This window comes from Nothobranchius furzeri, chromosome 10 (assembly GCF_043380555.1).
Source record: "Nothobranchius furzeri strain GRZ-AD chromosome 10, NfurGRZ-RIMD1, whole genome shotgun sequence".
Lineage (NCBI taxonomy): Eukaryota > Metazoa > Chordata > Actinopteri > Cyprinodontiformes > Nothobranchiidae > Nothobranchius > Nothobranchius furzeri.
Window position 1 is genome coordinate 65,907,339 of NC_091750.1, and position 25,308 is coordinate 65,932,646.

At 43.9% G+C, this 25,308-nt stretch overlaps 1 protein-coding gene across 2 annotated transcripts in view; it reads left to right on the forward strand.

Moving 5' to 3' along the window:
* The first annotated feature begins 350 nt into the window (after positions 1-350).
* The window catches only part of atp2a3 (ATPase sarcoplasmic/endoplasmic reticulum Ca2+ transporting 3), a 39,767-nt gene continuing 14,809 nt past the window's right edge, over positions 351-25,308 (forward strand). For both annotated transcript variants that reach the window (XM_015961763.3, XM_015961762.3), the window contains exons 1-8: positions 351-813; positions 10,483-10,500; positions 10,805-10,887; positions 15,809-15,913; positions 16,033-16,171; positions 19,466-19,546; positions 19,630-19,715; positions 19,846-20,310. In XM_015961763.3, the coding sequence (XP_015817249.3) occupies positions 696-813; positions 10,483-10,500; positions 10,805-10,887; positions 15,809-15,913; positions 16,033-16,171; positions 19,466-19,546; positions 19,630-19,715; positions 19,846-20,310 (1,095 nt within the window). In that variant the 5' untranslated portion in view covers positions 351-695. The remainder of the gene's footprint in view (positions 814-10,482; positions 10,501-10,804; positions 10,888-15,808; positions 15,914-16,032; positions 16,172-19,465; positions 19,547-19,629; positions 19,716-19,845; positions 20,311-25,308) is intronic.

Below are 25,308 nucleotides of genomic sequence, written 5' to 3' on the forward strand. Positions count from 1 at the left end.
CTCCTTCCAACATGATTAAGACGTGTTTGTGATTATTTAACTGTACCCATTAAAACTGCCCAATGAGATAACTTGAAAAGGAACACTCACTCGCGTACACGGGAAAATCACACGGCGGGGGCACTTAATTCACGACACCGGCCCCCTTTCTCTCTGGAGGACAAAAACAACGTTCCCACATAACTACTGACGCACAGACTTCACTAATCGTGCCTCTAAAAGTGGGTCTTGAAGCTCGGCGGTTGACATTGCACCTAAAAGACAGCATGACGTTTATCCTGATGTGTCATGTTCGGCTAACGTTTAGTGTTTTGAAGTGGCTGCGGGAGGCAGCGAGACCCAGAGCTCAGGTACGCCCGGCCAATGGGGGCGCGGGAGGGGAGGGCTCAGCGGCGGGAGGTGGTGTGGTGGCGCGCGCACACACAGCACACCCTCAGGTGGGGATGAAGTAGCAGCAGCTGCAGACGGACGGACGCAGCGCCGGAACAGCGGACGTTTCTTTTTCTTTGCCTTCACCGGGGGGAGCAGGTGACAGAGCAACGCCGACCGCCTGAGCGCCTTCACCGGGGGGAGATCACCAGCGTTCCGCCCCCCCGTCCTCCCCTCGGCCACCCACCCAGCCGACCCGCGCGCACCTTCCCGGTAGATGTTACCCAACTACATGCATTTCTATCCGCTCGTCTAAGTTATCCAAGATGGAAAATGCGCACACTAAGTCTGCGACTGAAGTTTTGGACAACTTCGGCGTGAACGAGAACACTGGGCTGACTCTGGAGCAGGTCAGAGTCAGTTTGGACAAATATGGACCGAACGGTGAGTCTAGTTCCTTCATTCCAGCTACAAAGGTGTACTATTATAGCCTGGATCGATTCACTCGCTAGGAAATCCCTCAACTGTCGTTTTGTTTCAAGCTGAGGCAGGTCGTGCCCGACAGAAAAAAACTCCCTCAGGCGCAAGTAGAAGTGGTGCATTCATTGATGCCTTTGCTGAATGTTATTCAGTGGCTGAAGTTAAAACATCTGGATGAGATGTTCAGTAAACTTCAGCCTGCTGCAGGATTGGTCTCGGACAGCTGCTGAAGCACACCTACTCTTGACAGGACCCCTCTGCACCCCAGGTGTGTGCAGCAGTGTTAAGGTGTGACAACAGGCTGTCATTGCTGAGATCAGGAAGTGCAGAGCAGGCTGCCTCCGGCTACCAGGGTGGAAGACCGACCATCAAATGGTTTAGATGGTGAAACAGACAATCTTGAACAACCTGTTTTCACTTTCAGCGTGGCGTGTACTTTACAGGTCACATTACACGATTTAAAAAATAAAAAGGAAGTCGGTGTGCTGCGCCTCTGGGATCTGCAGCCGAGAACAGTTTCTGTAGGTGAAGCTTGACTTCATTTCCTGTACGTGATGCTGCTGCTGTTGGTGGAGTGTTCTCACATTCAGCTCCATCCTGACATCAGCACACCTTCTCTCCTACATGGCCGTTCATTTGCATGTGTGGAGCAGAGTGGCACATTGTGCCCGTGGAACAGTAGCCCTTTTGTTGCAGGCCAGCCACCCAGGGCTCATAATGACTTCATGGGAAAAAGAAGCAACGTCTTACCACAGATAACATCTCTTTCGCTTTTAGCCGTGAACTTCCTGCCTCGTGTGAGCACCCTGCAGTCAAACGCTGGAGGGGAGGGAATACCCTCTTCCCTTCTCTGTGTGCTCAGCTCTGGAGTCATCCACTGCCACGGCACGAGCTGGAAAATAAAATAGAAATACATATATCACCAGGATTGGACGCATTTATTCATTTCACTGCATGTTGTTGCAGTGATGCACCACTGCTTCCATCCCCTTTATAGATGAAGCAATACCTGCATGTGAGCCTGTCTGTTCTGTTCCACGGAGCATCTGTTCAGGCGGGCCGATTGCTGACCTCTCTCCATGGGAGTCGTCTAGGTAGCAGGATGTGATTATCACCAGAATCATTAACTTCAAACATGTCAACAGACAAGCTCTCCTCTGAGCTCAGTGTTTGGGCATGAGCTGGTGAAAAAGGAGGGGAAGAAAATGACATGATCTACTGGATGTCCAACTAAGAAATAACACTCCTCCGCAATCCTGCAGCACTTTTCCACCCAGCCTCTGGATATTTGGGAAAGACGAGGGATTTTTTTGTTTTGGCTTATTTCTAATGATTAGTTCACATGTTAAGGAGACTGCAGACATGGGTTTACATTGATGGGTGCCAGAATTGTGCAGTTTAGAGGTGATCAAAACCATATGAGTATAAAATAAAAACATTTTCATGAAAATTACATCAAGTACCATAAAGCACATTGAATTAGTTTTATTTAGGATAAGATTCATTTAAACGTTTCCCTAAAAATCCATAAAACACACAAGCACCAATTAATTAGAATTAATTCTTTAATCAGTGAAATGAAATAAATATGGAAAACAGTGCTGCAGTTGTGTTTTGCTCTCGTTCTGCCATTGTTGCTATATATATATATATATATATATATATATATATATATATATATATATATATATATATATATATATATATATATATACTTTATTAATCCCAGAGGGAAATTGATTGCTGTAGTAGCTCAGAATAATAATAATGATCAAGTCATCAAAGAGTTGTTGTATATTACAATGGCTGTTGGCAGGAAGGATCTCCAGTAGCGGTCAGTGTTGCAGCGAAACTTAAGAAGCCTCTGACTGAAGACACTCTTCTGTTGTCGGACAGTCTTGTGAAGAGAATGCTCAGGGTTGTCCATAATTTTCTTGATTCTCTGGAGAATCCTTCTTTGCATTATCTCCTCCAGCGGTTCCACAGTCGTCCCCAGAACAGAACCAGGCTTTTTATTAGGCTGTTGAGCCTTTTCAGGTCCCTGCTTCTGATGCTACTACCCCAACAGACGATAGCTGAAGAGATTACACTCTCAACAACAGACTTGTAGAAGATGTGCAGCATCTTGCTACAGACATTGAAGGACCTAAGCGTCCCCAAGAAGTGCAGTCTGCTGTGTCCCTTCTTGTAAATGGCTTCGCTGTTCTTTCTCCAGTCCAGTCTGTTGTCCAGGTGAACTCCAAGGTATTTGTATTCCTCAACCACCTCCACTTCTTCTCCCATGATGGAAACAGTGTTTGACTCCACCCTGTTTCTTCTGAAGTCTAAAATCATCTCCTTTGTTTTGTTCACGTTCAAGGTCAGCTGATTGTTTCCACACCATGCCACAAAGCAAATTTATATATATATATATATATGTATAATTTTTTTAGAGCAACAATTAGTTGCACGGGCCAGCAGTAAGATGTTTTTACAAGTACAGACTCTTATTGATGTGTAAATATGATGAAACTTTGCAGTGTCTCATCACCCCTGACATGTAAGTGATGTGATGGCTTCACTCCCTCCTCCATCCCATCCTGCAAGGCAACGTCAGACTTTCTGATCCCTCTCTGAGATACTGGAAAATGAGCTGAACCGCATCTGGACGGGCTCCTCTAACTCGCTGCGGCTGGCCTTTTTTTTTCACACCTTCCATTTACGGTCTGCTGGAAGCGCCGTTCCTTTCATTCGCAGCCACGAGCTAATCTTGCTGCCGGGGACTACGAGTACCTCGTTTTTACAAGACAGTTTATCACTTTCATTGTGAAGTGGCTGTCTCTGATGTAGCAGAGGAAGTCTCTCTCACACACACACACACACACACACACACACACACACACACACACACACACACACACACACACACACACACACACACACACACACGCGCACACGCACGCATGCACACAATTTCTCAACCTGTGGGTGCACAAGGAGAGCTTCTGCTCTTGTGGTTGATGATTGTGTCCTACGCACCCACAAACTATTTTTTTAAACGTGTACTCATTTTTGACTTCGTCTGAAAGAGCTCATTGTCTTCATAGACTTTCTATCTTTTTCTTTTTGCAGTTTTATTTTTACATTTGGATGTCATTATTGAACCAGAAGGGATTATCCATCTACGTGATGTTTTCCCCTAAAAGCAAAATTTGCACAGCTGCTGATTAAAATGAATAGTCCTGGCTGTGAAAAAGCCTCAGCGCTCACTTTCCGTCTCTGAAATTTTAAATTTAATGAAATATCACGACACATTTATTCTGCTTCCCGCCTTAACGATGCTGTTCCTCTTCCTGTTTTGTAACTCAACAAAAAACGGCCCGACTTTGTCACTCCCATCGTTTGAAATATGAGAGACGTTGTGTCGTTTCCTGCTCCTCCTCCAAGGCCTCTATCACCTTTGCGGTGCTACTCTCAAAAATGTCCAGTTGGGCTGCTGTAAACATTTGTAGGCAGGAAGAAGAAGTAGAAAAATGAAATAAAAGGGAGTTAGCTTATAGAAAAGCAAGTTTAGCCATCGAGAATGCTTTCAGAGGGGCTGAGATCCTGTTGGAGCTCGTCTCTTCTTCCCTCCCACCTGTTCATCTGTCAGTCATCGTCACGGCAACCTTATGCTGAGATGATACTGAGTCACAGGGCCCTGACTCACTTGGTGGATGCTGAGCTGCAGCAGTCTGGTCCCACTGCAGGGATGCTAACGTGTTGGTGTTTTGAGAAGAGCCTAAAGTAGTTTTAAAGATGTGAAACACAGAGAAAACATTTTTGAATTAATATTTCTGATTGTAATGGGTCACTCTTGAGTTTTTCATACAGGCTGAACACGAAAATTGCTTCCGATGGAAAATAGACATTGAAACTCGAGGATTTAAAAAGCCTGACAGATCTACATTACATTCACGGACTGGCCCATCTCATCTCATGACGAGGAAGGCTGTTGTTGGTTTAGCGTCCAGGAGACAACAGAGAATATTTCGGCTAGCAGAAGCTAATTGTTAGCATTAGCAACCCCACCACACAGCAGAAGCTCCTTCAGGATTGTGTTATTTGTGGAGATAAACACCCACGCTGCAAGCCAGTGGTAGAGTCTCATCGCTGTTATCCATTCCGAGATGTCCAAATATCAAAATCTGCCATCTGAAGCTGAGTCGTTATGTAGCTCACTTCTAGTTCCTGGAAGTGGTGCGCTGGTGTATTTTGATATGGCCAGTGAAGCTAATCAACACGAGCAAACACATAAATGTCGATAATATTAATCAGTTTTATAGAAACTGAGATAAAACTTATCATGGCTGTAGCTCACTCTGACCACCATCTCATTCAATCTCTCTGTGGGTTCAGGCCTCCTCATTTGTGGTAATGTTTGTCTTGTTAGAAGTTAACAAAGTGACTTAGTTTTCCATCTTGTTGCTCTTTACCAGAACATGTCTCTTGTACCTATACTGCATGTGTGTGTTTCTCTACATCCAGAGAACCGACGTTTTCATGACTAACTTTCTACAACTTCGTTAGCTTCTGTGATTAGTAAACGTGTTCTGCACCAGAAGTGTTGCTCTGGTTTCCAGACCCAGAATATATCTTATAAATAGCTTAGTGTTAACACAGATTAAATTTTGCTCTGGTGTTTTGGGGATTGCTGACTATTTTTTCACGGCTTTCGGCTACCCTATTTGCCTACAAGGTGGCTGAGCGCCATCCTTCTAGTCCCTTCAGATATTCAAAAATGGCTCTGTGCACAGATGTGACCTCGAAGAGGAAGCTTTAAGCTCAGAAGAGATATCAGCTCTGTGCTAATCATCTCATGCATGTCCTGCTCTGTTGACAGTGTCTTTTCCTTTTCCTCTAAATCTTGATAGCCATAAAATGTCCCTTTTCTTTTTTTGATTCTTCATGTAAACTCAAATTTAACACGCAGAAGCATTTTCAAGTGCAGTTATGGCTTACAGTAACACTAATTTCCAGCTTCTCCACCCTACTGGTTGAAAGTGGAATTACAACTGTCGTAAACAACCCTACAACAGCCTGCTGTGGCTAGCACTAACAACAAGCTAAGTGGCAACAAAGTCAGGTCACCATCAGTCCGTGAATTCCTTTAGCTTCCTCAAACTAGTGTAGGACACGCCGATGTTCATCCGGTTTTAGCTCTTTATTTCAGCTCCAAAGCACACACTCGGCACCTTTTTGCTGCCGTCTGTGATTTCGTAGCCGTGGCACTAGAATTTTAGCCACGGCACCATGCCATGCCTGAGCCTATGTAGAGGAAACACTGCGCCTTGCCTGCTGTTGGTGGTCGGAGGGACCAGGGAGCCTGCTGTTTGCGTCGATACAAGGTTAAAAAGCAAGTTTATTCCAGCCCTAAGTGCCGTTTCTGGTTAGCAGAGGGCTGCAGAGTGCTGTCCCATGTGAAGTTGGTAGTTTCTACCTACACAATCACTAAACCCCACTTTTAAAGTCAATAGTTAGTGTTAAAAACTGCTTAGTGTCACTTTAAGTTGAGCTTTTCTTGAACCATATTCATGAAATTTCTAAAATTCTTGTGTAACTACTGATTTTGTCGGTGGGTTGATATTATAAAAAGGCTTGAGGTATTATCAACGAAGTCAAAACGGTTTGCAGCAAGTTGTTGATCACTGGATAAACAAAAGGTTCTGAAATGAGAAAAAATAAACTGCATCACAGATCTAGAAGCCTTTTCACACGTCCGTTTCACTGCTCAACATGCTCCTCTTATAGCATCAGCAGCTTTTAGGTTCTTTCGAAGGTTTACTGAGATGCTGCCTAGAATTCAAATAACCATTCTTTAGTCTCTTTGTTGCATACTACAATATGCACTTAATAACAGACTTGGCAGAGGAACCAGCTGGAATTTGACCGATATTTGTTTTCTGATGCCAATGCCATTATTTCAAGTTCATGGTCAGCCAGTGGGCGATATCTGCTACCAAATTCTAAAGCCAATTTTCATGGCCATTATCTGAACGTTTTCTTCTTAATTTGCATGTTACTAATAAATCACAAAATTTCTGACGCTGAATCTGCTTTTGAACACTAAATTTGACCATTAAGTCTTAATTTTGAGCACTGCTCAGTGTTAAAACCAGACATCGAACTAAACTTAATCAAACAAATCAATTAACTGAAGTATTATACACTCAATACTGGTATAAATGATTACATTTTAGCTGGACATAAATTTTTAAAGCATTTATTGTGCAGATGATATTCAGGAACGTAAATAAATATTTGAATTAAATTCTCCAGCAGCTCCAGGCTGCCCGAGGATGTGCCTGACAATCGGCTTTACTAAAGCGGTATATCAGCCAGTGCAGATATATAAAAAATAAAAAAGTAAATACCCATCTAGTGAGGCAGCCAACCAATATATCGGTCTACCCCAGAACCAACACATTCCCACATCATAATCCAGCCACCACCATGCTTTACTGCATGTGTTTGTAAATTGTTTAGACAACTTGGGTGAATAGTTTTTTTTATTTGTGTGTGTGTGTGTGTGTGTGTGTGTGTGTGTGTGTCTGTGTGTTAGGGACAGAGATGATAATGTTAGGGTTGTGAATGCAGAACATTTATATTTCACATTGGATATGGTTAATGCATTCAGCCATTTTTCAGTGGGAGAGCACATTAGGAGATTGAGTGGATATGGAAAGCCATCATTAGGGGTTACCATCGTGGTATTTATAGGTCTGTGTTATGCTCGCCTGGTTTGTAAAAGGCTTCACATCCTGGAGCTGAAGTCTGGGCTCTTGGCTCTGCTCGGCATGTGACTCGCTGTTGACCAGCTGGCCTGTTAGCTCGTTTGCTAGGAGGCGTGTCTGACTAGTCTGCGTGTCACCACCCATGCTAACAGTGCTTTTCACGCCTCCTGCACTGAGGCTTTGCTGACTGCAGTCAGGCTTTAGCGAGTCTTGACAAACTGAAGAGAATGTCACCTCTGTTGCCGTGGGAACAGCTGAAAACATTCATGTGTTTGTAGTTTACATGCCACAGCCTGAAGTCTGGCTTGTTAAAATTACTCTTCAGTTGTTATTTTTTAAAATAAACGGAGCAGGAAGAGGAGAGGAAGGGGTTTAGCTTTTATCAGCGTTTTGTTTGCAGTGTGGATGAATTGATAGTCAGTTTCCTGCTGTACTTCCGGACTATCTGGACGCAGAAAACGTCTTCCCCCTGCTGTTGTTGGCAACAATCTCCAGGAAGTGTCTCCCCTCGGCTTGGTTTTTCTGCTGTTCGCAAACAACCTCTTTTATTCATTGTCTGGACTGTGAGGGGAGGAGGCGGAGATGTGGAGCTGGAGAAAAAGCTGAAGTCAGTGTTCAGGAATGTGCCTTGGCAAGCCTTGGGTCGACACAGCCCAGATGACTGGGAGGGAATCCTTGGCAGAGGGAAGCCGGGGAACCCCGTTCAACATATCCAGCTCCTTTTCCTCCCACCACCTCCCCCTTACCCTCCCGTCTGTCTTGTCCTTCCACTCGGTTTCTTTGTCTGCAGCCAGCCTGTCTGCAGTGCAACCAGAGAGATGTGGAAATGGAGAAACACTTTTTTTTTAATGTGCCTGACTGGTGGAGCATGGAAAACAACAGAACCCACTTCTGCTGCAGCCAGAATGTCCCCTGTGAGTTCAACCGTGTCCAGTCTGAACCTTGAAAGCCCTCCAGACAGCCTGTTTGGAAAGCTATTCCCAATGACTCATCAGCTATTATTGCACAGGCTGAGGAGTGCTGGACCGGGGTAACCTCTGCACATAAAGGTTGTTTTTGAAATGAAAATGCATAGCTGAAAACACGGTGGATCACCTGCAGGCGCAGACATTGGTGAGTCTGTGTGTGGAGCTTGTTTTGGTTGCAGCAAACCCCTAATTTGACCTCATGCTAAATGAAGTACCTATGTTTTCATTTATTCCCCCTTTTCCACAACAGAGAAGTTCTCCCTGCGCCACACGAGGAGCTGCGAGACGTTTGTTTTTGGAAAGAGGCTGCAGCCTCACGTCACCGGCTTTCCTCTTTCCAGCCCCTATCTGCACACAGGGTCACGTTTGTTACTCGTGCAGCGCGCTGAGGTCAAAACATGCAGGGGAACACGAGGTTTCCACATCACCACGGAGAACACTGCTGTCATTTAATGTTCCGTCCCACTTCCTTCTAAATTTAGCCACTTGCCTCCAAACTGGCTTTGAAGATAATAAGCACGTCTAAAAGAGCAGGGGCTAACACACGTGAAATCCAGTAGGATGGGGGCTGGTTGTGACGTAGAACCTGCTCAGCAATAACTTTGGTGAGGACTCGCTGAACGCGGTGACTAATCACGCCTCAGCCCTCGCCGTGGCGACACTGATCAACAGCACTTGTTGTTTGAAATGTTTTTAGACCACGACTGATGTGCCTTCCACTCGCACCAGTGACTCATGTGCGTGGAGGGTGTTGTGTTCTCCTCATCAGCCACATGAGATGCTCAACTTGTCTCAAGCTGCCAGAAGTAGAAAATAATGCATCATTTGTTTTCATATTGACAGAAAACTTGACAAGATGACAGAAAAGAAAAAGAAAACGTTTTGGTTTGTTCCGTTAGAGCCGTGCGGCGCCTACACGCTAGTGTGATGTTGCTGCAGCAAATAAAGCACGCTGATATTTTGGGAGCATCGGATACATTTTTAGCTAATCTAGTTTAGTGGGTTTCTGTGAAAAGCTTACAAACAATACATTTTTAATATCTGTAGTTGGCTCTACGAACAGCCTCACTTTTGAAAAACGGAGATGATTCGCAACCGGATTGATGAGCTAACGGCTAATCAGACTTCGGTTAAGATCAAAGTGGTCTTGCTTCCACTTTGAGTTGACTCAAATAGCAAAACATCCATAGGAATGAATGCAAACACGGCTGTGTAAACTTTAACGTTGTTTCTGGGTTTGAATTATAAATGTTAATGGAGTTATTTGCAAATGAAAATAACTGCAGCTATCGATGGAAGAAGTTCATGAAATAGCATATGAGTTGTAGAGGATGGAGTTGTTTTAATGCGCTACCTCTGGTTTTGGTCCTGTGCTAACTAGCCGTTAGCTCGTAAACCAGGTCAGCGCTAACCTCAAGTTGGCGTCCAGAGTCCCGGGTCGACCCGGGTGCTGCTCATGTTGCTGAACATCTTCATAATTGATTTGAGTTGTTTAGTCACAACTTCTGTCCACTTTGGCCTAGGCACTAATTCTAACTAGCCATTAGCTTATCAATCAGGGTTGAGCTGATTCTCCAAACCGAGGTTGTTCAAAGGCCCCTATAATAAACCCAGAAAGTACAGGAAATTCATGTGTGACGCCTGTGTTGCTGTGTAAAAGTCTTTCTTTAGAGTTTGATTTTCTGTCCCAAACAATATGGCCAACGAGAGCACTCCTGTTTCACCTCAACGCGCGGAGCGTTTAATCCTAATCGAGCTCAACAGTTTCGCTTCTCGGAGTCTGGTTGAGTTCATCAAATGCATTAACTTCTTTTTGTTTTTCTCTCCCACACCCATCCCCACCCTCTGCACCTCCGGCTCCGCCACTTTTTATTCCCCTTGCGCCCGGACCCGACGCGGCGTGACATCCACAGAGCTCCCGGCTGAAGAAGGTAAATATTGATTCTTCTAATGAGCTGCAATCCTCCTCCCTTTACCGCCTGATTAAGTGTCTCAAGAATGGATCTTTACTTTTCTATAAACTCTGAAGTTCCTTTGGGTTTTCCACCCATAAGCACACACACACACCACCATTCTTCTATAAATACACACACCGTCTTGCTTTACAGCTGCCTGTCAGGACTCCCAGAGCTAATGTCAACACCTCTTGCACGTGGGCATCTGTAGTCCTGTGCACTTAAGGCTTATATAAAAGGTGATGCATACAGGTGTGTGACGTTGATGTGCATGTTTCAGGCAAGTCTCTGTGGGAACTGGTGGTGGAGCAGTTTGAAGACCTCCTGGTTCGGATCCTGCTGCTAGCTGCCTGCGTCTCCTTTGTGAGTAAAAACCAGCCTGGTCAAATGTCACTAGCTCTCCTGGAATTCCCTCCAGGTCTTTCAAAACAACAATCAGATCTAGGTGGCTTTAGAAGTCCGGCCACATGGAAAACAGGCTTTTCCAGACTGTGTTTAAGGGATTTCTGCGACAAAGTGGAAATAAAACTATCAATCTGTGACCCTGGTAGCATCCAGAGGGAGGGGGAGGTCACAGAGGGAGGGAGCCCTGCCTGTGTAATAATGTTTTTCCATCAATTCCAGCACTTTGAATGAAATAGCTGTTTCTGTTTCTGAGAGTTGGAAAGTTGCTTTAAAAACGTTTATATCAGAGATCTCACGGCTGCAGGACGACATGGTGAAGCCAGATTTCTTGTGACCTTCAAAAAAACAAAAATAAAAGGTAGAGTTTCCTCCGTTTCAGATCTTGCTTCCCTGTGAACGGGCACGTCTGTGATCCTTTTATTTGCTTGCTGTTTTAAATATTTCCATTGCGATGTGGGAGCGGCGGGAGATGAGTGAAGCTGAGGTAAATTTAAGCCCTAAACCAGGACTCGTTTGGTTTGCTATTTGAATAAATTCAAATTGAAATGATTAGACTCTCCTGTCTCTTTTGCATGATGCTACAGTGGAGTTTATCTCTAAACATCAAGGCAAAAAGAGGTGAGGCAGCAGAATTCATTTACTTTTACATTAATGCCACAAAATGAGTCACAACAGGGCCAGAACCTCCCAGAAAGCCACATAGCCTCCAACTACTATTGTAGGTTGAAAAGGGTTAAGGAAGAAGTCTGAACAATGATTTTCATTCAATTTGATGTTAAGAAATACATTTGTTCCTTTATATTCCTGAGACTCATCTCCATATTCATTTATGCACGTTGAGCGTAAGAGTTTTATGTCTTTAAGCAAAGCTAAATTTCATTTCTGATTTCCAAAAGCAAACATTAATATTCCTCAACAAATGTCACCCTCTAGGAGTAAAACAGAACTACTTTGCACTCCATTTGCAGTCATTTTTGGTGGGAAAGGAGGAGTGTGGCACTCCAGCTGCTCTCTGGCTTCGTGCTGATCGTTCCAAGTGTCATCTGTGCTGAGACGACCGCCACTGTTGCCCTCTGATCTCGGCTCGGTCTGACGGGAGATTTACCGTCCCAAATGAGGGGGAATGATGAGCTATCGACCGTGCTCAGGCTGCCGTGACGTGCTCTCCTGCACTCGATAATCTGCAGAGAGAATATCTGCTGCCACTGGACAGGCCCCATCAGATCGTCGTAAAAGATATTCACTTCATCCGCCTTTACGATGCCGGCGCAGCTTCATATCGGTTATGGAAGCCTATAGGTGTGAAGTCAGCTTCTTACTTCTGAATATCTTTACCCACTTTGTATTATTCAGCTTTAAAGAGAGAGAGTTAAATCTCACCAACAATACATTTTCTTGTGTTTCACAAAATAAGGTGAAATATTTTTGCTGCCATTAGGGGTTACCTAAGTTTGAAGTTTGAATCTTCACGTCGTTCAGAGCTAAAGTTAATGAATTTAGCAGAAAAAATTTGAATTAATTAAATAGCTTTTTCAAAGTTAACTAAATGAATGGTTATGGTGTATCCATCCCTTTTCATCCGCTTATCCAGAGTCTGGTCACGGGGGCAGCAGCCTGAGCAGAGAGGCCAAGACTTCCCTCTCCCCAGCTACTTGGGCCAGCTCCTCCCGGGGAATGCCAAGGCGTTCCCAGGTCAGCTGAGAGACGTGGTCCCTTCGGAGTATCCTGGGTCTTCCTTTAGGTGTCTTCCCAGTTGGACGTGGCCAGAAAACCTCACCAGCGAGCCGTCTAGGAGGCATCCTAACTAGATGCCTGAGCCACCCCAACTGGTTTCTCTCATATGGAGTAGCAGCGGGTCTATTCCGAGCTCCTCCCGGGCGACCGAGCTTCTCAACCCATCTCTAAGGGAGAGCCCAGCAACCCTGCGGAGAGAAAACTCATTTCGTCCGCTTGTATCCGTGATCTCATTCATTTGGTCACTACCCAAAGCTTGTGACCAAATGGGGGGAGCGTAGATCGACCGGTAACTCGAGAGCTTGCCTTCCGACTCAGCTCTCTCTTCACCACGACAGATCAGTAGAACGCCCGCATCACTGCAGACGCAGCACCAATCCGCCTATCGATCTAATGATCTTTCCCTCACCCGTGAACAAGACCCCGAGATACTTAAACTCCTCCCATTAAGGCAGAACCTCATCCCTGCCGTGAGTAGATGTAACGTAGGCTAAAAAACCCTCCAGTTTAAGGAAGACTGTTAAATAGTAGTTGTATGTTTGCCAATGTTAACATGAACTAACAAAATCACATACATGTACATTTTTATAATTACCATGTTCGGATTAGAAGTGCTACCTCGGATATCTCATCAGTACTTTAAAATGGAAATTTGAATACTCAAGCTTATGCTGTCAAAGCTCTGTGGAAATGTACCAGTGAGGACATTTTGACTTTTGACCTCTGACCTAGGGAACTGTTATTCTATCACAAGACATAGAAGTAGTTATGCTGCCCTGACCCTGTCATAAGACATTATTATCCTTGAGTAAACAGGCAAAGGCATTGCTCTTCTGTTTCTGTGATCTCATCACTGAACTCTTATTTCCCTCACTCATCAGAAACGAACTGTTGAACTTTCACCCCAACACGACCGATAAAGGGAGCCAGTAACCCTGTTAGAGCTCTGTTTTGCTGCAGTAGTTCTCCTATGCAAGGTTTAATTAACTCAGTGATTCCTGACCTGCTTGGTCAATAATTTTGAACATCGTCTGAAAACTAAATAAAAACGTTTTTACTGTTTAATATTGGAGCTAATATTCAAAGCAAACTCAAAGCAAACCTTTTAATAAACCAGCTAAATATTAAAATGGTTACATTTTCACTAATGAGTATTTGCAAAACGTATGCTAAAGGGGTGAAATCTATAAATATGCTACTAGCTAAGTTGATGCTAATCAATGCTAGTGTATGTTAGCAACTTGTATGCTAATTTATGTAATATAAATAAATTAGGGCCGGGACTTTAACGTGTTAATTACGATTAATTAATTAGAAAAAAATAACGCGTTAATAAAAAATTAACACATTTAATCGCAGCTTGCATTTCAAGCACGGCGGAACCTTTGTCATTGCACGATTTCCTGGTAGACTGAATATCACTGACGCACACAACAATGCACAGTGCTAATGGCTACTAAAACGGAATAAAAACAGAAAGAAGTTGCCTTGCTTGGACTGATGCAGGATTTAGGAAACACGTCCGCCTCTTTTCTTACCTTGGAAAGAAACACTTCCAGACAACAACGGAGTCCGTGTCGCGGACATTTTTCAGAGAACGTCTCTGCTGCGGCTGCCCGGTGGCACCGGAAACTTTACAAAAGTTGCGGTAAGCTTTATTTTTAACATTTACGTAACATCTGTGCAGCGCTGAAAGCACCAGACAGAATAATTCTGTGCCCTAACAGTAGTTTATGAAAGTAGTCAGACAAACGAGAGGCACCTGGCTGCCGCTGGGAGAACGCTCCGCGCTCCGTGTTCTCACTACTCCGTAAACAATCACAAACAACGTGTCTAAACATCCCATGCATTACTATCATTAAGCAGCGAGGTGTGTTGAAGCTGTCACCAGCTAAGGGGCGGATGCTTAAGTGCATCAGGGGCAGCGAGGAACGAGGAAGTTGTGATCAGGCTGGAGATCACACCAGATTCACTGCTGCAGGCGTGAATCTGCGGGTCTGTAGCATCCCCTTCTTAACGTGACAGCAGAACTTCCCATGTAAGGAAGGTCCGCTCACCTGTTCGTCAGATCGTTATTTCCTCTCCATGATCTTGTATCTTCCCATCATCCTCCAGTCATCCAACTGGAATCAGTTAGTGTTCCTGATCATTCTCAGAATATGTCATGCCTGCTCTGGTGTTAAAAGTTCCTAGATCATATTTGTGCCTGTTTTACTGTCATTTTGAAGGATTATTATTTATGTGTTTTTACTACATTATGAGTAGAAATGCTAATAAAAACTCCCAATTATACAAACAAGTGAAACTGGAAAAAATAATCTGGTGCAAATTCAAATTTATTTCAGTCATTCAACTAGACAGAGACTATTTAAAGGCTCAGGAACCTTTGCAGGTGTTTTCTATTTGTAATTATACATTTTAGTTGATTTGGGTCTTGTTTCATATCACACAGTGACATTTGAATAATTAAAATGCATTTTTTATTAAAAGCTTTAGTTTACAGTAATAACCATGTCTAATGTTTAATTCTCTGTCTCATAATTTTAATTAAAAGTTTTACTTAGAGAGCACATCTTCCTGAACGATTAAAATGCGATTAATTGAGATTAATTAATTACAAAGCCTGTAATTAATTGGATTAAAATTTTTAATCAAGTCCCAGCCCTAAAATAAATACTAATGTATGCTAGCTAGTTGTATGCTAATGTATGGTAGCTACATGGTTGCTAATTTGTTTTCTAAAGGCATATATATGTGTGTAACCTGTTACTAATCTTTAAATTTTAAATTTGAACTAATATTTTTTCAGTGTTATTCAGTCAGCTGTCTTGGAATAAAGTTAACTTAAAGTCCCATTAGTCATCTCCGTATTCGACCCATCCCCACGGGGGAGCGGTGAGCTGCAGCTGTGGCAGCACTTGGGAACTATTTGGTGGTTTAACCCCCCAGTCCAACCACTTTAAGCTGAGTGTCAAGCAGAAAGGTGTTGGGTCCCATTGTTAAAGTCTTTGCTTTGACCCAACCGGGATTTGAACCTCGATCTTCCGGTGCTAGGGCAGACGCTCTATCACTAGGCAGTGCTTGAGTGACCATGGGACTTGAAATGTAACATCCTAGCAAAAGTGCTGTGTTGTATATTTTGTAGGTGTTGGCACTGTTTGAAGAGGGCGAGGAGACAACCACCGCCTTTGTAGAGCCTATTGTTATTCTCCTAATCCTCATCGCCAATGCAGTTATTGGAGTCTGGCAGGTGGGATGCACAAATGTTTTTAATACAAATACTTTGTAAAAATTCAGAGAAATTTGTAGCAGTTGTGTTTAGTTTGTTTTCCCCCATAAAGTATTGTCAACATCTTTCTCTCCACGCAGGAGCGGAATGCCGAGAACGCCATTGAGGCTCTGAAAGAATACGAGCCGGAGATGGGGAAGGTGTATCGCATGAACCGCAAGGCCGTCCAAAGGATTAAAGCCAGAGACATCGTCCCTGGGGACATTGTGGAAGTGGCAGGTTAGCAGAGGCTGCATCTCGTTAAACAGTTTCCGTCACTCCTTGAAACCGATTTGGGCTTCGCCGACCTCCGCCTGGCGCTCTCTGTGTCACCTGGCTGCCTGTATGCTCCCATTACTACCAACACACTCGCTCAACATTTCCCTTCCGTCCATGAGGCTGGAAAGACTATTTGAATATCTCAAACTGTATTACATAAGTGTGTGTGTGTGTGTGTGTGAGAGAGAGAGAAAGAAAGAGAGAGGTAGTGTTAGCTGCCTGTTTTCAAGGCTCGGTTGAATTTTCCACAGCTTTCCTGACTCCCTTTCCATACTCTCAGTCTTACCACCTGGACACTGCTGAAAGTTTTTTATGCCCCCCCCCCCCCCACACACACACACACATACACACAAGTAGGTGGCACCAGTACCAGCATGACTTGTGTGTGTGTTAGAGATTTCAGCATTCATTCATAATCTCAGCACGGAGGCAACAGAGAGCCAGTGAAGCGTCGGAGCACGGCACCGAATCTCCCCGCTAACCTAGTTCACGTAAACTTTGGGATGTGGGCTCGTTAGAATCTGTGTTTTCGTCACACAAAGGCCACACATTTAGAAATCACAGACACTACTGCCACCGTCACAATCAACACCAGTGGCGTCTCCATGACAACAGCACCTGCTCCGTTTGGCTCATCTCCACAGCAGCAGAGAAGTTCAAAAGGTGTTTACAGTTTCAAAGTTACCTCAAAGTAAAGATTTGATCAGCAGCAGCTCTTATAGAAAAATCGATCAATTTAGAGTGTAAAAATATAAATAAACATTTAAATGTTTGATATTATTTGATCTATTATCTTCAGGTTTGATGGGGACTGATGCTCAAAAATGTAAATTTTTATTATTTTACTGTGAAATAAGGATCAGCGTGCGAAACACACTTAAGTAATAATGAAGTGTAATTGTGCCGCAGCGATTTCCTAGTGTTGTGATTTCTCACACATATGGCAATTAACCCCTTCTGATTCTGCATTGCAAGTAGAAAAAAAAAGGTTTAAATCAAAGCCAAAAGAGATTTTTCCAAACCAAATAAGCGAGAAAGGTTTATTTTTTCTTAGAATTTAGCTTACAACTTCACATTTGCATATTTTCGTTAACATTTTAGCTTCATTTAATGACTACATTTTTGGGCAGGTTCAATAAGTTTGTATGATGCAGTTTGTAGAGCCACGATGTTGTCGCACGTGCTGTGCCCGTCCACGTTAGCTGTTGCTGAGCAACTTCTAACAGCCGTAAATAGCTAAAGCTGGTTCAGTAAAGCACTCCTCTCTCTTAAAAGTGCATGTCATGGATGGCAAAGCTCTCGATTTACCGGTCGATCTATGTTCCATCTATGGTAACGAGCCTTGGGTAGAAACCGAAAGAACGAGCTTGTGGAAACAAGCGGCCAAAATGGTCGTTCCCTGCAGGGTGGCTGGGCTCTCCCTTAGAGATAGGGTGAGAAGCTTGGTCATCTGGGAGGGGCTCGGAGTAGACCCGCTGCTCCTCCACATCGAGAGGAGCCAGTTGAGGTGGCTCGGGCATCTAGCTAGAATGCCTCCTGGACGCCTCCCTGGTGAGGTTTTCCAGGCACATCCAACTGGGAGAAGACTTAAAGGAAGACCCAGGACACGCTGGAGCTCTCTCAGCTGGCCAGGGAACGCCTTGGTATTCCCCTGGAGGAACTGGGCCAAGTGGCTAGGGAGAGAAAAGTCTGGACCTCTCTGCTTAGGCTGCTGCCCCGATGACCCGACTCTGGATAAGTGGATGAAAACGGATGGATGTCGTGGGTCTGTCAGCACAGCCCCTCAGAATGAAGCATGTTGGGATACGGCGACACTGAAAGTACGTTTTCCTTTCGTCCTTCTACTTCCCATGCTTCAGATTAGCCGCCGGTTTTTCTGGTGCTTGGAAGTGGCAGAGTAATGTGTCAGAGAAGAACGCCATGGAGCACCAGAGAGAACATAAATATATTTACTCAAGTTTCCAGCTCTGCTGAGGCAGACACCTCGCACCTCCTCTGGAACTTTCCTCTGCCTTTTAAACACGGCGGTCAGGAGGAAGGAAACCTTGCTGGAGCCGTTCCGTGTGAAAAGTCACGCCTCTCCTGCACGTGAAGAAGGATCTCCACTCCTCTGTTCTGCAAGATTTTATTTGGAAACAGCCAACCTCATTCTTTAGAGGAACAAGCCTCTTTATCCATGTTTTTAATGAAGGTTATCTCATTTCTTTGCATCTTTAAAGCTTCATTAGCATAAAATAATTCTCTTATTAAATGGCGTCTGTAGGAGGTCGACGCTGGAGGAGAAGTAGGAGGCGTGTTGAATAGCGCTCCCCTCTCTTTCCTGCCCTCTGTCAGTCCCACTACAGCGAACCTGCAGCCCCCGGCCATCTCTTACACAAACACAGCACACACTCCCACTCTCGCACACACATCCCATAATGCATGTCAAGAAGAAAACAGAGAAAGGAAAGCAGAGGTTCGCAAGCTTCACTCAGTTCTCTCCTCTTTTCATCCCGATCCCTGCCAGAAAATGTCAAAATAAGATCTAGAAGCAGCCTAGAAAAGTGAATGTTAGCAAATCTGCAACAACTCCAGGATTTGCTGTAGATTTGATTACGTAAAATCAAAAGAGTGGAGTCATTTATATCACTGACAAAGCTCTAGAAGCTGAGGAAGATGCTCGGAATATCCCGTCTGCCTCGATCACAGACTGCATCGACCATTCTGCTCTCTTCTTCGGTAAATGTTCATCATCAAACTCTAAAGAGAGGAAGTGACAGTTGAGGCTTCTGGCATAAAGTTTGAGTTTAATAAGCCATCGAGAACATAAAAGGCTTTATTTGTAGTTTATGTCTGAGGACTTGTTGCATTTGGGAACCGGAGAAGGAAAATGATCGATTGAGACAGAGACGTGTCTCCACCAAGGATTTATTGAGCTGTTGTTCACCTGTGCTGCAAGCCTGAGTCTGGGCTGGGCCCATAGATGATCAGAACATTTCTGCCTGCAGAAAAAAACGGCCTTGCTCTTCAGCGAGCACATGAGTTAGAGGGAATTTTGTTTCACAAACAGAAGCCGACGGTTCCCGAGTGACAAAAAAGGAAACAACTTTTCCTGAAAGAGTGAGGAATCTGTCCGTGGCGTTCCTTTACCTTCATCTCTTCAAATTCACGTCATGGCACGTCGTCCCTGAATCGTACGCGTGGACTCTACATATTAAAGCAAGCGAGACAGAAAAAGGAAAAATTCTGACTGTTCGTTTTAAATTCTTTTCTTAGTTGGTGACAAAGTCCCCGCTGACATCAGAGTGACCTCCATAAAGTCCACCACCCTGCGAGTGGACCAGTCCATCCTTACAGGTGTGTGTGTGTGTGTTTATATACTTTTATAGTTATTGTGGTGTTTGTTTAATGGTATGAACTCTGAGCTAATCTGATCTCAGGGGAGTCGGTTTCCGTCATCAAACACACTGATCCGGTTCCTGATCCCAGAGCTGTCAACCAGGACAAGAAGAACATGCTGTTTTCTGTGAGTTGCCCCCCCCCCCCCCCCCCACACACACACACACACACGACTCCCTCATCTAGATTCATGTCTTCATAGACGGCATGTTTAGCTCCTTTTATTTGTTGTTTTTTTCAAATCCTGCTCTCCTCAGGGCACCAACATTGCTGCAGGTCGCGCCATAGGCGTCGTTGTCGCTACTGGCATCAACACAGAGATCGGCAAGATCCGTAATCAGATGGCGTCCACGGAGCAGGAGAAGACGCCGCTGCAGCAGAAACTGGACGAGTTCGGCCAGCAGCTCTCCAAGGTCATCTCCCTGGTCTGCGTAGCCGTCTGGGTCATTAACATCGGCCACTTCGGAGATCCAGTCCATGGAGGCTCCTGGGTCAGAGGGGCCATCTATTACTTTAAAATCGCCGTGGCCCTGGCCGTGGCCGCCATCCCCGAGGGCCTTCCGGCCGTCATCACCACCTGCTTGGCCCTCGGCACGCGCCGCATGGCCAAAAAGAACGCCATCGTCCGCAGCCTGCCGTCGGTGGAGACGCTGGGCTGCACGTCAGTCATCTGCTCCGACAAGACGGGCACCCTCACCACCAACCAAATGTCCGTCTGCAGAGTGAGTCATCCTTAAACATCTCCACCTTTAATGCTAGCAACCGCCATAAATCCTCTTCTTTGCAGGTGCGTGGCACCTAAAGTTTGGAAAATCCTTTCGTTGTTGTAACGTTTATCTCCACTGGCCAGGTTTGTGATGGCTGCCGGTGGAATAATACAAGCTGGCGGTCAGACCACTAAAACACTTTAAAGTCCGCCAATCAGTTTTCACACAGTGACGGCTGCTAAAATGTCAGATTGGCTGAACGAATGGGCTTAAACGTATCAAGTCCTGAGCTGTTCTGTGGGTGGCTTTTAATATTTAGTCACATTTAATCACATCAGACAACAAACACGGAAAGATCTCATCCACAGATATTCATAAGTCACTCATAACCTCACCTTTGTTTTTGTCTCTGTGTGTGTGTGTGTGTGTGTGTGTGTGTGTGTGTGTGTGTGTGTGTGTGTGTGTGTGTGTGTGTGTGTGTGTGTTTCATTGTAAACGACTTCCCTCTAAGCACAGGGTAAATGTCAGCACTGCTGTTTGTCTTTGCTCCTGTTATGGTCTCTGCACACACCTCAGTCCCGACCGACATCTCGTCCTGCAGCTCATCGCTCACCTCAGTGACTCGGTGGCCGCCGATGCGGATCGGGCAGAACCAAAACCATCCAAACCGCATTCGAACACGGATAATGTCCTCTGCTTCTTTGTTTGAGGAGAACAGTCCTCGCTACAATCTATACCTGAATATGAAACCAGATTAAACGAGTAATAATAATATTAATAATAATAGTAATAATGCATTTTATTTATAAGCTCCTTTCAAGGAACTTATTACAATAATAGTCAAACAACAAAGAAACTAAGTAAAAAAACAACAACAGCAAAATACATAGAAACATTACAAATTACAAGTAACTCATTCAACACAGGAACAAAGATCAATGAACTAAAATGAGTTTTCAAAGTTAAAATAATCCAAAACAAACAATCATTTACAAAAAGATTAGAATTGAGCTGAAATTGGGCTTTTCAGTCGCTGAGAGTTTTTTCTGTTATACAGAAAAGGATCAGGGTCACTGAAAAGAAAGACTTTTTCTCAGAAGTCAAAAAGTCAGAATTCCTTTTCTTTTCTTTTTTCTTTTCAGTGCTCTGATCTTCTTCCGTACGGCAGAGTCCTCTGAGTGCTAAAATATCTCCCTACACCACAGGATGAAAGTAAATTATGTAAATATCTTTGAGAATGGTGGTAAAAATCCAAGTTTGAAGTTAAAAGCTGGAGTCAGAGGTGAATCTTGGCGCTCGCCCTTTCTTTCCTCCTGAAGAGGAGCGTCTGGGACTGCGTTGCAGCGGGGAGTTCCCGTCAGCAGGAGGAGCGTGGAGGCGTGATCGCACCACAGCCCTGAAAACCAGAAACAAAACAAAAAGAATGAACACAGGCTCGCTTTAGTAAACATTGACTTTCTTATTTTACCGTAACTCACTGGCTTGTGGGGCTTTTAGATAAGGGAATGCACATATTCTACTTTCCAACAAGGATAAATCAGGCATTTATTTTATGATTCTTTTAAGTTCATATAGTATTTGGATTAGTTTATTCTATATTTTTATTATTTTGCTGACCTCATTGGTGCTGCTGGCACCGGCTTGACCCCTGGGGTGTCCCCGTTAGGATTTCCAGGGAATTCCCTCTGCATCCAGATGCCGTGTTTTCCCTTTCACACACAGGGTAAGCTTACTCACCACACTTCCCTACATAACCTCAGAGGAAATGAGGAGAAAAAAAGCACTGGGCCTAGTTTCCGTGGAAACCCGAGTGACTCAGGGAGTGAGGGAAAACTGAATATAGACGTTTTAAATTATTTGTGAAGTTTCAGGTTTTTTTGTGTTGTGAAATCTTCTGGGTTGTTAATATTATTTTTATGAAAATGTCACTTTCTGAATTTTTCAGTTTCATACCGATGCTCAGCTTAATATCGAGTCTCACAAAAACACATTTGGGGGATTTTTATTTTTCTACTTGATTTCACTTTAATAAGTGGTCAATTGGCTCACTGTTAAAGAGCAAGTTCACTGAGAAACCGTTTTTCACTTGTTATTTTTGAAACATGATTAGTCGCTTTGATCACGAAAATAGTCTTCTACACCTGTTTCCTGTTTTAGCCGCTGATAGAAAATAGACGGGTAAACACTCGGAGTTGAAAAGCTCCTCAGATCTACGTCACACTGTAAAGTAACTAACCCTAATCCAATTATAATACATGGACTCAAACTTCTTGGCTCATGATGAGGAAGGCTGTGTCGATTTAGCATCCAAGAAACAGCAGGGAACATCTCAGCTAGCAGGAGATAACTGTTAGCAACTCCACAACATTTGGCCTTGTGCTAATTGTGGAGATAACGCATCAATGTTAAATGTTTTCCCCAGGAAAATGTTGTGTACTGTATTCCAGGTTCTGCTAACAAAAGCAGCAGAAGAGCTGCATCACTTTTAGCCATCACGTCATGAATATTAATGTGTAAGACCTATTCCCATAGTTTTCTGTCCGCTACTTCTCTGACTAATTTCTACCCCCTGAAACGGGAGCGTCAGAGCTTTTTTCCCCCCAGGAAATGACTCATTAGGCATTAATTCATAGAAAATGTATTAAAATGTAAGTGAATGAGAGCTTTATAGAGACTACTTGGCATTAAATGTTGCCCGCCTGAAAAGGGCCGACAACAGCGCCATGAGGAACATCACGTTTCAGTCTCGCAAAGATTTAGAACATCATTTACACATTGGAATCTACCAGACGGACGAGACTTAAACCAAGGCACTAAATAGCTGCACTAACTGCCTGTGTTTCAGGCTGCTTTTTAAAACCTGTCTTGGTGGATCTGGCCACACCTGTGTTTGCTTTGCTTATAGTTTCAGGACCAAGAACCAAACCAAGAAACTCTCTGAGTAAATTTGTCACTAATCTGACTGACGGGTGTATCTGTTTATTCTCATTATGTGTTATCTTAATAAAGTCCGTGTTTTCTGTCAGATCATCAGTGAATACGTTTATTCTCACGACAACAAGGTCCAGTAAAAGGTTCCTTCGTAGCAAGATTTGAGGAACGTAGACTAGACCGACTGGTTCTCTCATCTGTATTTGGGTGATTCGCTCACAATTGAACAAAATCCTCACATTTTCTTGGAATTTCAGGCTGGATTTTCCAAATCTGCTCAACATGACTAGGAAATTTAAAAAATTAAGAAAGAAAACATCAGTGTTAAATGAAGATTTAGTTATTTATAGCTGTGTTTTTATCAGACTATTTTATGTAGTAGCTTGGTTACTGGAAAATATTGATGTGGATTAATAAAACTTGTAAAAAGCAGCAATATAATGTTAGATTTTTATGTAAACTGCATGAAATTCTCGAGCTTTGTGGATGCATTCTGTTGCTGTGCTACCTTCTTGTTTTGTTTTCATTTGTATTACCAGAACAATGTGAATTGTGTCTCCTGGGGGTTTTGGTTTCATGGAAAAGATTTGCCAACAAGGCTGAGGTCTTTTGACAGCTCTGGGACTTGAGCTCCATCTTCTTCTCTCACTCATTCTTTTCCTGTTTTGTAATTTTTTAGGGCTTGTCTGCTTCAAGTTGGGCAGTGTCAGCATCACTGTAACTCTCAGGGTGCTTAGATGTTCAGAGATGTTTAAAAAGAACATACATGAATAAATTCAATCCAGGAGCGTCTCTGGTTCAGAATCAGCCGGATGTTCCTGGGATTCGGGGTTTTTTTTTTTTACACTTAAAGGTGAAATTAACTGAGAAACGTATAATACTTGTTCTTTTTGAAATGCGCTCGGCCACTCATGCAGAACAGTAAGTCTTCTACACCTAAATGTTCGGATTTGAAAAAGCCGCACAGATCTGTTACATTAAAGTAACTCACTGGTTGTAAGTGGAATTACAACTGTCATAAACAACCCTGCTGTAGCTAGCGCTAACAATGAGCTAGTGCTAACATGAGCCAGCTAATACTAAAATAAACCACAAAGTAAAAAGATGCACGATGTTGGACAAAAAATATTATTACTGACAAGTCAAGTAGCGACAAAGCCAGGTCACCATCACAGGTCACTCTAGGTTTAGCTCTTTGCTTCACCCTCAACGACACTACTCCCTTTTTCTTACAGGCTCCAACATGTAAAAAACTCATATAATTGTCAAGATGAGTCGTAATCTTGGAACTTTGGCTGAGATTCAGACTCTGGCACAGAAGGTTGATGCCATCAAGGATAGAGCTGACAGGTCACCGCGGATTGGGATAGATTAACTACGCCATTATTAGATTCAGAGGGGTTGAGGACCAACAGAACTTTAAGACAGACTGGAAATTATCTCTGTCTGGCCCCAAAACAATTTCTTATCTGAATCTGGTGCCCTTGAGCCTGTGAGGCTGAAGCAAATACTCCCTCCTCAGAAGAAATGTGGAATGCTGCCGTCACCATGACAACGCTGTCTCCCTATCCCAGCCTGGGCGAGACTGCGACCGGAGAAGGCCGCCGATTCATTCCAGGAGTCACTGTGCTCTCTAAATCCTATGCCCCCCCCCCCCCCCCCCTCCCGGCCGCTTGTCGTGGCTGCATGCATTGATGCGAGGATAGTCCCCAACCCTACCTCCCCACCTAGTGGCCACTTATGTTGTGTGATGTCTGAAGTCTGTCTGCTTTTCTGTCTGAGGTGTTTTTTGCATAGCAAAGCTGCCCTCCCTGTGGAGGGTAACTCTGAAGTGCCTTTTTTCCTCCACCTGACTCAATCCTCATGTAAGACTCTCTTATCTCTATTAAGGTAGTGCGACTCGGGTTGCGAATGACCACAGTCACCAATTCTTGTCATGTGTCTTTGCTTATGTGTGTATGTCTGCTCTCAGAATTGTGTGTACTGAAACTCTTAATTTCCCCCTGGGATTAATAAAGTATCCTTGAATTTGAATTTGATGTGCACCAAAAAAACAAACAAACTCTTCTTGTGCTTTTTATC